Below are 12,605 nucleotides of genomic sequence, written 5' to 3' on the forward strand. Positions count from 1 at the left end.
TAAATATAATTGTACAACAAAAGATAAAATGGTCAGATGATAATCTTTTTTGAACTATATTCCTAGCATTTCGAAATTGACATCTGGACAACATAAATGGACTCTCTGTGCCATTATGGCCAAAGCAAGCAAACAAACAATACTGCAACATTGGAAAAGTAGATGTCTGGCCCCATTTACCCAACAGATTGAAAACCTATTGCTAATAATTGTATTATACAATCAGGTATAGATACAACTCCTATTACAATGATTTAATACTTTTTTCTCCTTTGTTGTATTTTTTCACTTTTTTAAAAGCACTATGTGTCTTTTCTTTCTTTGTCAGTGTATGTATTGTTACTGTTTTTTCAGGGGGGATGACATTATTTTAAAAATAAAAGAATAAATAGATATATTTCCCTTTTTCTTGTCTATTTCTATTATGTAATACAGAGCCCAACCACAGAGATTTGTTCACGGTTAGAGGATATTTTGATTAATTCTAATAAAGATATTTCCTACCTAGCTCAGGTATATCATTTTGACCAAAAACAATATTCTAAGCCCAGAGAGCATCAGGAAAAGTAGTGAATTCTACTCACAGGCAGAGCCAGGAAAGCATTAAAAAAATCCAAAAAGATGTCATCATAAGTCAACAGTTCTTCTAGAAGCTCATATCCTAAAACAAACAAATCAAAGCCATATGAACAGAAAATTTAAGTTTACAGTCCGCAAATATTTCCTCAACTTTGCAAGTATTATTGACATTCATAAGAAATATCCCATCTCAAAGGTTATAGAGATAATTTAATCCAAGTTGGCTCTAGCCAATGTTCAGGGAACTTTAAACCCAAACATTAAGCTTTCTCTAATATAAAATTGCAGAAACAAATTAAGTATTTATCAGCTTTAAATGACAAAAACTACTTGGAAGGATTGATGGCTGTTTGTAGGATCCATCTATCCAGAATCAACTCAACTCTAACTTACAGATAAGTTAACCCAATTATTTTAGTTCACACAACACTGAGGCATAAATTAACCACATGAACTGACTACTACAGTAGTTTAAAATGTAGTTGCTAAGTATGTGTGATCTGTTTTTGAAAATCAAGAAGTTTGCAGGCATTACATAGAATAAATAACCTCTTTGCTGCCTTCTGGGGCCAACTAGAATGACCTTCCTGCAGGAACGGAAGAATCTGGACATGAGGATTTTGTTCAAGCACCACCACCAAGCGCATAAAGTTGGCGACTGTGTGTGGTTAAAATTACATTTTAGGCACATTACACGTCTTTCCAATATTTCAAGAGGTTCTATTATTCATTAAGAGGTTTTAAGAGAGTAACTTCAAAAAAAGCGAGAGAAACCTTTTTGAAAAAAAATTGAGCTAAACATTTTGAATACTCCCAGGAGGAAAGTGAGAATAGAGCAACCCATCCGTCTCACTAAGCAAAAGAAAATCCAGTAAATAGTAACAAGCGCTTGCAGCAATGCACGGGGAAAGCGAGCCGATTCTTCTCTATAGCAACAGAATTTATTCGCTTTCAAATAGCAGGGAGGAGGATTTGGCCAGGCGTTTGTTTCGTGCCTTCCCTCGTCCAAAGTTATTCACTGAATTTCATGCCTGGGCCAAGATTCAAAAAGAAAACTTTTCCCGCGTCTAACCAGCTGACCGCGCTGGTTCACTTTAACGCACACTTGAAGACGGGGCAATTCCTCCCATTTGCCTGGATTCCACCTTTGGTCCGCAGGGTTTAAATAAACCGAGAGAGAGAATCTGGTTACGGTCGAAAAAGTTGGGGAGATTTTTTTTTTCCCGACTTGGGTCTTCTCTCCGTTCTTTTCCCGCGCAACTCGAGAATCGTCCCCGCGCTCCGTCTCCCGCCTGGAGCGAAGGTCGCCTTTCCAGACCGCCAGGCTAAGACGCCGGTCGAGGGCGAACCCCGCCGACGCGCTTTGGTAGTCAAGGGACCGCAGGTGAGGGGAGGGCGCGAAGACCCCGGATGAAGACGCCGCAGAGCCTCTAAGAACGTAGCGGAGGGAAAGGGCTTGGCTGTTGCCTTGCAATGCAAAGGGGTGGAGGGGGAGGAGTAATAGCAATCTGGGGTCTCCCCCCCCCCCTCCGCGAATCGAGGAATTCGCCACAGGGAATCTGGATTTAAATTTAAATCCAGGGATTTAAATCCAGGAATTTAAATCCAGGGATTTAGAAGAGAGCGCTTTTCCTTTTGGATTTCCCTAGTTTTCTTCAAAGTCAACACCCCCACACCTTCCCCCCACACCCGCTAGAACCCAATTCCTTATACATTTACAAACCAGAGTCCCTTTCACAAGGAATTTCTTGTGCGCTTGAGACTTTCAAGAAGAGATTGGACTGCCATTTGACAGAAATGGTGTAGGGTCTCCTGCTTAGGAGGGGTTGGGGGTGGACTAGATGACCTACAAGGACCCTTCCAACTCTGATTCTCTGTAAATCTGCATAATAAGACTACTGGAATTATAGAAGGGTCCACTTTTGTGGTGCAGCTCCCTATATCCTTGTTTAAGAAATTATGGAGAGAAATACCCGATCCCCTGCCCATCCAGGGAATAAATATAAAGTCAGAGGGAGTTCCAACTCAGACGGGTCAAAAAAGAAGACCTGAATCTTTTTGTTAGGCAGAAAGAACAGGTGGGACAAGGACCTGGAGCATGCCAATCTCCGCAAGTTTGCATTTAGAGTTAAAGAATAAATAAGGGAAGTTCAAGAGAGATGGGACAACTTTGTTTGATGTATTGTGTGAACCATTCTCCTGTATTTAGTTTATAATTCAGTGGCCAAGCAGGATGCACAAATACAGCCAAAGTGAAAACAAAACAATTCAGAGAGACTTCAGCTGTAATGCCCTGAAACCTGATCAGTGGCATGTGCATTTTTATGTGTTAGTTTTTGGTCTTAGAAATAAGGAACAGTTTTATTTTCTTCCTTTAACTTGAACTACAAAGGGAAACAGGCAGGTTTTTTCAAGTTCGCCTGGTTAAAAAGAAAGATCCAAGTGTCAGGGTCCATTGATGAACTTGTAAACAATAATCAAATATAGTAGCTTTACACCATTCAGATAGAGACTGTATTCAGGATAGACTGAGGCAAGTTGAAGACAACATCATATACTCTGGTCTTGAGAAATAGTGGGCTGTCCTTGCACCGGAGCAAGCAGGACATGTGGATGAGCCCCCCAAAAGATGATAGGCAAGCATGTATGAGTGAATGGTTGAAGTTCAAGAAATGTTCGTATCAGATCACACAAATCAGGCTGAAAGTGCATACTTACGGAGTTCATTAAGGATCCATTCCTGTGTTTTTCTCTATGGTAAGAACTGTGGAAGTGATTTCAAGAAGAGCATGAAAGAGCATGATAGATAAAAGAGAGAGTGATGCTGCATTAAAAACAGAGATAGTAAAAATAGAGGTAGCTTTGACAGGAGTGCTCAACCATAGACAAATTTCACACATAGTAAAAGTAGAATGTGGTTTGTTTGGTTTAACCTTAATATAAACAATCCTGGATCTAGTATGTAAACCAGAATTTATGGTAGGGATGACATTCCACGGCACTCTTAAATCCACCCAGTGACTGCTGTTAATATTACACAGGATGTCTTGAACCGATATGGATCGCTTTAATTTTATATGAATTTTGCTAAAACTGATAGTTGCAAATAAATGTTTCAATGTAATAAAAATATCCAATGTATGTGTATGTGAGAAAAAAGTGACAGATCAGTGAAGCAGGGATTAAGTTCAGGCACACTCCAAAATAATTGAAAAAGCTGCTTTGGACTTTGCATATTGCCCTTACCATATATTAAAGCAGTCCAATTTTTTCCACAGCTTATCATATTTTTGTCCAAGTATATAAATAATCCCTTGCTTCAATAGAAAACAGGGAATCATGTCAACTCATGATTTTAGCACACCAGTACACCTCTTACAGCTCTTGGTAGTCCACTCATTAACAGCAGCTGCAACTTTAATAAGGTTGCCTGTTCTGTATCCTGAATCACTGGCTGAACAGCACATTGCCTATCCCTGGTTTGTGACATTAAGAAACAAAAAGTGAAATATTAGTGGTTGTTTTGTTATTGGACTATGGGCTTTGTTTTTAATTCAGGCGAAAGCTTCAGAACAATTGCTTGCTCTTTTTAAGAGGAAAAGATCAGTTGTTGCCTGGAAAAATAGCCATTTTTTGTAGATTCACTGCCTTAGAGTTTTGCAATTCAAGAATGTGATAGATAGTTCATTGACTGACTTAGTACCCCGACTTCAGCAGTCATTAAAATTGGAAGTAGAGCAAGAAAATCTTCACTGGGCTAAAGAAAGGAAAGCAAGATTCAACTGACCCTGAAATAGGAAAAAGACCTAAGGCTGTGAATGATAGCAGATGTAACAAAGAAGCAATTCATATTATTCTGGCTGCAGAGGACATTGTCAGCTCAGATATTCAGTGCCAGTATTTTAGTTATTTGGCTATCAGGAGCAGAGAGTTCCCAGGAGGTTTGCAGTTGATTTCATTGCCTTTGCTGCCAGGAGCAATATATAAACATCAAATTCTGCTGGTGTTACGGAAGCAAGTACTCAGCTAATTTTGCCATTAAATGTTAACTAGGTTGGGGAATATGGAACAGATATCATTTTGTAGTTGGTATCTGAAGCAGAAATTTGCATACTATGGCAAATCAGACAAATATTTTTAAGCCATTTGGCAAAACGTTGTACAGGTAAGTTATGAACACTATTTGTGACAGTACAAATCCTGCAGGATGATACCTACATACACTTTTGGATTGTGCTGAAAGCTGAAGAAACATTCCATGATCTAGAAGAGGAAGTGGGTTTTTTTTTCACCTTTTGCTGTCATTTGAGGAGGTGGTTGTATATTTCACTGAACAGGAATTCATTCTTTTAGAGTCTCACCAAATAGCTTTCCATTAGAGAATCTTGGTACAACATGAACTCTTTCTGGAATGGGATCCCTTTGTGGCCTTGACTTACATAAGCATCTATTTTGTACAGTTGTGTTGTTGAAGTCAATGTTCAACCCTCTATGCCGGGGTCTTCAAACTTGACAGCTTTAAGACTTGTGGACTTCAGTTCCCAGAATTCCTCCTCCAGTCATGTTAGCTCAGGAATTCTGGGAGTTGAAGTCCACAAGTCTTAAACTTGCTAAGTTTGAAGACCCTTGCTCTATGCAATGACTTTAAATTAAGTCAGCTAATCTAACACAGGAATTGTTAATTCTTTTCAAATCAGTAATCATTTTTTGAATGTTGAGACCATCCAATGAGTACGTCCATAAAATGGCTGCCGCAATAAGCATGACAGTCATTCAGCAGAATACCTAGCTGTTACCAGTATGTTCCTTTATTTTCAAGTTTCATTTTTGCTTCTTTTCTAATTCCTCAGAAATTAGAAATCCTCTAATTTTCTAAATATGTGGGGAAAATAAAAATTTGTACAATGTTGCTGGAAAAATCCAAATGTAAAGAGGGAATAGAGAAGAAAAGCCGATAAAAACAAAACTAATAAGTAGAAATCAGTTTCTTTTCAAGACAATGACTTCCATAAAATCTGAATCCAAGAAAAAAAACAAATAAGACCAAGATCAAGTACACAGTTCTATGGAGAACATTTTACATGGAAAGTAAAATAATGCATGTTGGAAATCCCATACCATAGACAAATGTGAGAGAGTTGTAGAATGTAGAAATGCTTAGAATCTGGAAAGATTTTCAGTCAAAAATAATCTGTTACAAAACATCAAAGAATTCATACGCATTCAGACTGAAATAATGGGGAACCTTAAAGAAAAAAACTCAGAAAAGAAAATTCATACAAGCGCCTGGAATATGGAAGGATCATGCATCACAGAACTGAGACATAAGAGACCACATAAATGTATGGAAGAGACAATTTCAGTCAGAGCACAATACTTGCTAGGCATCAAGGAAGTCAGAGTGAGAGACCATATGAGTGCTCAGAATGGGAAACAGATTGTGGCAGAGCTCAGAATTCATCTGCAGATTTATTTAGGGAAGCCACACTGGATACTTGCAGTGTAGATATAGCTTTAGATAGAACATGTTACTTATAAGGGAACTCACACAGGAGAAAAATCATGTAAGAGCTCAAATTATGGCAAGGATGTGTGTGTCATAACTGAAAAAAAATGATTGATCTTATTGAACAGAGAAAGTACCATATATAGAAGTTTAGAATGTGAACAGAATTTATTTCTATGTGAGAAAGTGCCTTGACCATCATGACTTAATGATGGAAATTTCTGGCTCCATTACAATTGTAATTCAAGGACTACCTTTATTGTTGCCAAGAAAATTGCATGAATGAAGCCACTGAGTTGAATGACAACAATGCAGTTATTACTATACTTTGACTATTATGTAACTAATATTCAATGACACAAAATAGAATACAGAATTTTGTAATATTTTTTGTTACTCTTTATTCAAGTGCATCCTTATTTATTTTCATCTAGAAGCAGGCAACCTTTTGGTGCCCTGGAGCAGCACATCATTTTTGAGGCAAAAATATCTGAAGATGTGGGCCAAGTAGCTAAGGACCCCATTATACCTGTGGACCCTGTGGTATTTTCCTTTTATAAAAAAAATAGGTGGAAACTTATGTTCTTTGTTATTAAACTGTGGTCAGGCTACTCATTAGTTATGATTTTCCTCTGATTTCATCTCAAAATGGCAGGAAACTGCCAATAGTTTTCAATATTTCACCTCCTCTCCCATTTTGTAGCAGTCAGAAGTTTGCAAAAAAAAAAAAAAGATGGGGAGAGAGATGAAGCATACTGTACAACAGGGGTGGGCAAACTACGGCCCGTGGGCCACATCCGGCACGCTGGTCTGTCCAATCCAGCCCGCCCCTGAAAAAAAATCGCTGGGCGTGGTGTATTGCCCTGCGCCGCGTGGCCCCCAAAGCTGCAAAATAGTGCGGAGCGCTCTCGGGGTAGGAAAGAAAAGAAGAACTTTGCAAAGGCCTCGGCTGGGAGTTCGAAATCACCTTCGAGTGTGACCTTTCCGAAGGTGAGTCCCCACCGATCCCCCTTTTTTTTCCAGGGCTTCCAGGCTTAAACTTTGCAAAGGCAAAGTTTGCAGGTGGGAGCGTCTTCCCGCCGAGGAGCTGGAAGGGTTCCGCCTGGCGGGCGGGCAGGCTGCTTGGAGGAGGAGGCTTTTTTTAATGGCCTTTTATAAAATTGGTTTGGCCCTCGAACGCAGATCTGATTTTCCATGTGGCCCCCGACAGAAATTAATTGCCCACCCCTGCTGTACAATATATCAGAAGATGTAGCTGCCAAGTCAGTTGCTTTCCATACGCTTTTTAAAGGGAAATAACATGGACAATTGCTCAACAGCTATCCACTGCTACTCCCTAGGATTGACTTTTTCCCCAAAGGGCATCCCTGTTGGGTTTCCAAAATTAGAGTATATTGGAAGATGTCTACACCTCTAGTGACAACCAGCCAATCTTGGCTGATCTCTGAGAGGCTAAGCAGAGTCAACTAATACATGGACCACCAGTACAACTCAAAGCTGTTAGTTAAATTGGAAAGGCAAAAGGAAAGTCACAAAAGGCAGGCAGCAATTCCATATTGCTGCCAAGAAAAGAACATGAATATGTCGATGTAGATATAGGAGTTAAGCTCTTACTGTTATACCAAACAGAACTAAAAAGAGAAAGTGCAACAGATTCCTTTGGGCTACAGCTCTTCTGTCTTGCATTTTGAAGATCTGTAAGTACATTATTGAGACAAAATTATGCTAACCTGTCCCTGGAGACTTTGCTCTGGAACTTTCTTCTGTTTTGTGCATTTCCAGAAGGATGGTATCCGCAATTTCTTAACCGTGTTTCTTCTTCTCCTGTTTCCTTCTGTACTCCTAACAGAAGCTTAGTTTACTAAGTATATACAGTTGGCCACAACTGAGTCACTGGGTGGGGCAAACTAAGTTTCTCAATCTCACCTGGCACTTATTTGTCCCCAGGTAGAGAATAAGTTCCACCTCCTATCAAACAGCAATTGTAAACTAAGTGACAGCTTAATGGATTGCAGAGCTCCGCTTACTTTTTGCTTCTGGGTATTGTTTAACAAGTCTACAAAATACTCTTTAAGAGTACAATGATTCTAGCCAGATCTACACAGAAAAGTAATCTGCTTGTATTTCAAACAGAGGTCATCAATATTGCTCATGGTAACTAGAGTTTCTAAGTTTGTTGCCTAGAATACCTTTATGTAAGCTTGTTGGATGTGGTGCAGTTGTTTCCACAATAACAACTGTATTGAATGCTGTGTTCTTGACAGTTTTTATCTTTAGAGCCAGTTAATAGAGTGTCTTGGCAAACATTTGTAAGGACATTTTTTATCAGCCATATCAAAGCAGCTTTTCAGAATTATGACTTCCTTGTGGAACAACTATTAAGTTATTTTGGGGAGCATCCCTATATGAATATAGGATTATAATTTAGGAAACGTCTTTGTCTTCTCGGGGCATGAGGCATTAAACTTTTGAAATGCATCCTTGGAACCAGTTCCCACTGCCAGATAACTTTATTCTCATCTGATACTATTTGATTGTTTCACAGCTGAATATGCTGCATATACTAACTCAAAACCAGTCAACCCTCTTTTTTTCTTCTTTTTTTCTTTTGGATTTTGTAGTTTAAGTTTGGAAATAAAATAACAATTTTATTTTTTAAAAAACCAGTCAAGCCATATTGTGTAATATTACAAACATAATATTGTTGTAGGAACTTTCAAAAGGCAGCTAACCTCACTAGAACAACCTAGATAATCTTTTTTGGACTAGTAAGAAAGAAAAGGACAAGACAAAGAAACACCAGACATTCTGTTTATCAAAGGTACCACTGTTTGCATGTAGTAAATTTTGTCCATAAATGGCTGTTCTACCAGGAAATTTCACCTACTGCAGACTCCAGTAAAATAACTACTAAATTTAATTTTTACATTAGCTATAGAAGAAGCATAATAATGCTATTGTGTTATTTTTACTAGCTTAAAGAAACAGTTTTGTTATCCTATCCTTATAAAAGAAGGAATTTACTCCAGAGTTAAATTATCTATCTATTTATTATAAGAAACATCTCCTTATTCTGCTTTGGGGAAACACATATTGAAACATCACCAGTAGGTGGCATTCTTGAATTCTCAGTGTAAGGTTTTCTCTCATCACGTCATTTATTAATTTACAAACTCGCTTTAAAAGTGCCTTTTTATCCTGAATATTACAATTTGATAGGTAATATTGATTTTCAAACAGGCAGTTTCCTGAAGCTTTGGGCACAGTCCACAATGCCTCACTGTCCCTGTCACTGAAAGCTGTATTTCAGTGTGACTCAAATGCAAGGAATAGTCTAAAGATGCTCATTTTAGTTGATTATTCAGTTTTAAAAATGGCTTTTGATGTCAATCTACAAAAACTAATGTGTGATGTGTTAGTTACATTCCTTTTTCCAGGTCCATTTTTTCCTCAAGATAATATTAGGAATTTCTCATTATCCTTGCATCCATCAATTCTCTGAATATTTTATCCTAAACCAATAATATTTTGGATTTATTGTCATATGCATAAACCATGTTTAATCAAAACATACATGTTTTTTCTAAGCATATCATCTTTCTCATCCATTCTTGAATTGTGAAATGGCTATCACTTGGACCAATGACTACATCATAGCATGCAACCATCACCAAACTCTGAATTTCCTATTTTCATACACACCCACAACTGTCTAAATAAGATGTAACATATATTTTAGCCTTCATGTTCATAATTACTCCTTCAATTTCTGAATGTATTCATCAACTCCCCAAAATCAGATCACCTTTGTTTTTACATTCTTTTTTAAGCTTAATTTTACATACACCCAACATAATTATTATTTTTATTTCATTGGTTAATTCATGCTATTTCTAATTTACTTCTTTTATATTCCATGTTTCAGTTTTCCATAGAGAACTCAGTTGTTTCAACTAAAAACAAATCCAGTTAAATAACAAAATTGATACATTTCTTATCACATTTCTGCCAAATTATACTGAAATCAAAATTGATTCAAAATAATCTTTACTTAAATGTCTATGGAGACCAGGCCATGGTTGCCCCAAAGATGCTTTTTCAAGAGGCGACTGGACTTTCTGGATTTTCTTTGAAGATGTTTTGCTTCTTCAGCTCTGCAGTTTCTTGGATGAGAAGTGACATATCTTCAAAGAAAATCCAGAAAGTCCAGTCACCTCTTGAAAAAGTATCTTTGGGACAATCTTTACCTGAAATACAAGAAAGCTCAAACAGAAAAAGTAATGACATAAATTGTATCCCACGTATTTTGATGCTTCCACAATAAATTAAATATGTGAATGTCATATTCCTAGGATAAAAAATTTCTTAAGAATTTCAGACAGGAAAATGGATTTAACAATATAGTAAGAAGAACAAAAGACACATGTATTTGGTGTTAGAAATTAAGGTTGTATTTTACTCAAGAAGGGTAACCTAGCTGGCAAAACAAACATAGTTCCCTATTTTTCACCAGTATGTATACCAACATTGTAACTTACATAATTAGATACCATTAATTTGCATATCCCAAAATTCTTCATCTCTTCTAACAATCTGATACTTTGCACTTTATGCTCAGTTATGCTTTACGCTTTAGCATATTTTGTCATCCTAGCAAATTGGGGGTTTTCAATAAACTATGATTAACAACCCACGGTGTATGATGCAAGTTCCATCAGTGTATCATACATAGTAACTGCATTATGAAGGGTACTACATGTCTTAAGTTCTCTGCTTCAACAAGGTCTGACATTTGTTTTACAATAGCAATAGCACTTATATACCATTCCATAGTGCTTTATAGTACTATCTGAGTGGTTTACAATATTAGCATTTTGTAAACCAACAATTTCGTATTCATTTCACTGACCTCGGAAGAATGGAGAGACTGAATCAACCTTGAGCCAGTCAGGATCGAAGTCTTGGGAGTGGGCACTTTGCCTACAATACAGGGTTCTAACCACTGTGCCCCCACTGGTTTTACATAAGTTTTACGATACTTATATATTGCCTAGCTCACATGTCTCCAGATGATAAGAATATAGAATATGGCATTAGGAGATCTACAAATTCTTTATGAAAAACAAAGGCTGGGAACCATCTAAGATCAGAACTTGCCAAGCTATTTTCCCTCTCGTTTGCAAAGATAAAATGTCTTTTGGACAGATCTTCAAAACCTCTTAATAGCAATTTTAGCAATGATTTCATGCAGCTCCACCTGATTGGTTAAAAAGTAAATTAGGTAAGGTGATGAGAAACTAACTTTTGGAGAATAAACAACTGGGTAATAATTGTTATTTGTAAGTAAGGATAAAGCCTAGAAGATTCTTTGGGATTCTTTCAGCTCATGTGCCATTCCAAGCCTTTCAGCATCAAAATATATCTGAGACCCAGGGTTGGTGGTTATATTTAAGGTTACACAGATCTCATATATATGAATTATTTCCACCAGGCTTACAAATGCTTTCCACTAAATATGTTGCTTCAATTGCCAATTTCCTCACATTTCAAATGGCCTTTTCTCCCCCTTCTCTTCTCTCAGACCATTCACTTGGGATCCCAACAGCTAACTCATCAACTCAAATATCATTGAATCTTACAAAAAAAAAAAAAAGGAAGGGAGACTGGGGAGCTCCTTGAACTTTAGAACAGGCAAGCACTCAGATTCCCTTCCTTGGCTTTCTCCCTCACCCTACTCTGTAACCCTTCTCTCTGTCCCTGCATTTATTTATAAACTTCATCAATAATTGAGAGACTGCCTGCATGCATATCTCTTGATGTGGTCCCTGACATTTCCCCATCTTAAGATGCTTGTTTGGGTTAGCAAAGCATTTAATTTTCTCCCTTTGACTTGTAAGGAACATTAGAATCAACAGCCTGGAATAAATCAAGAAGTCATCCATAATCGTACTGGAGTGCAACTTATTCTCTGTGGCTCACTGACCCACCTTCTTCAGAACATTGAACAAACAGGTTAAAAGTTCAGCATTCTTTCTGGAGCCCTGCTGCAGAAAAATATATTGTTATACACTGTATTCCTCTCTGACTTAGCTGGGTATTTCCAATTCTGTGAAATACATTTAATGCCAAGTGCTGCTCCTTCTGATTCTATAAATTGAATCTAATACCGACATATACTTTACATGATATCCGTTTTATGGAATAACAGGCAAAGCTTTGAAATCGTTCACTGCAGGAAATGCCCCTGAATTCACTCCTTGGGAGCCATTCAGTATTCTTGCACACCGATGAGTCATAATAATTTTCATAGGACATTTTCAGAAAACACTTGTAACAAATCCGTCTATCTCTTGGTCTACTAGATATCGCTTTTCTGCCAAAGCAGTCAAGGAAGTTTATGGGCGTAAAAGAAAGAATTATCTCATCAACCTCTTCGGAAGCAGAGACATTGCTTTGGATCTTCTGACCATCTTTCATGAGAGCCACAAGCAGCAGCAACAAGGCTCTAGAGAGGCTGAAG

The 12,605-nt window shown here is 37.7% G+C and overlaps 1 protein-coding gene across 1 annotated transcript in view; it reads right to left on the bottom strand.

Annotated features, from left to right (window-relative positions):
* The window catches only part of LOC113433065 (uncharacterized), a 37,298-nt gene extending 29,356 nt beyond the window's left edge, over positions 1-7,942 (bottom strand). The window contains exons 1-2 of the mRNA XM_087935277.1: positions 7,816-7,942; positions 585-661 (exon numbers count right to left, since the gene is read on the bottom strand). Coding sequence (XP_087791403.1) covers positions 585-661; positions 7,816-7,861 — 123 coding nt within the window. The 5' untranslated portion in view covers positions 7,862-7,942. The remainder of the gene's footprint in view (positions 1-584; positions 662-7,815) is intronic.
* Between the last annotated feature and the right edge of the window lie 4,663 nt (positions 7,943-12,605).

Source organism: Pseudonaja textilis, chromosome 1 (genome assembly GCF_049901715.1).
Source record: "Pseudonaja textilis isolate UNSWEBS1 chromosome 1, rPseTex1.2, whole genome shotgun sequence".
Taxonomy (NCBI): Eukaryota; Metazoa; Chordata; class Lepidosauria; order Squamata; family Elapidae; genus Pseudonaja; species Pseudonaja textilis.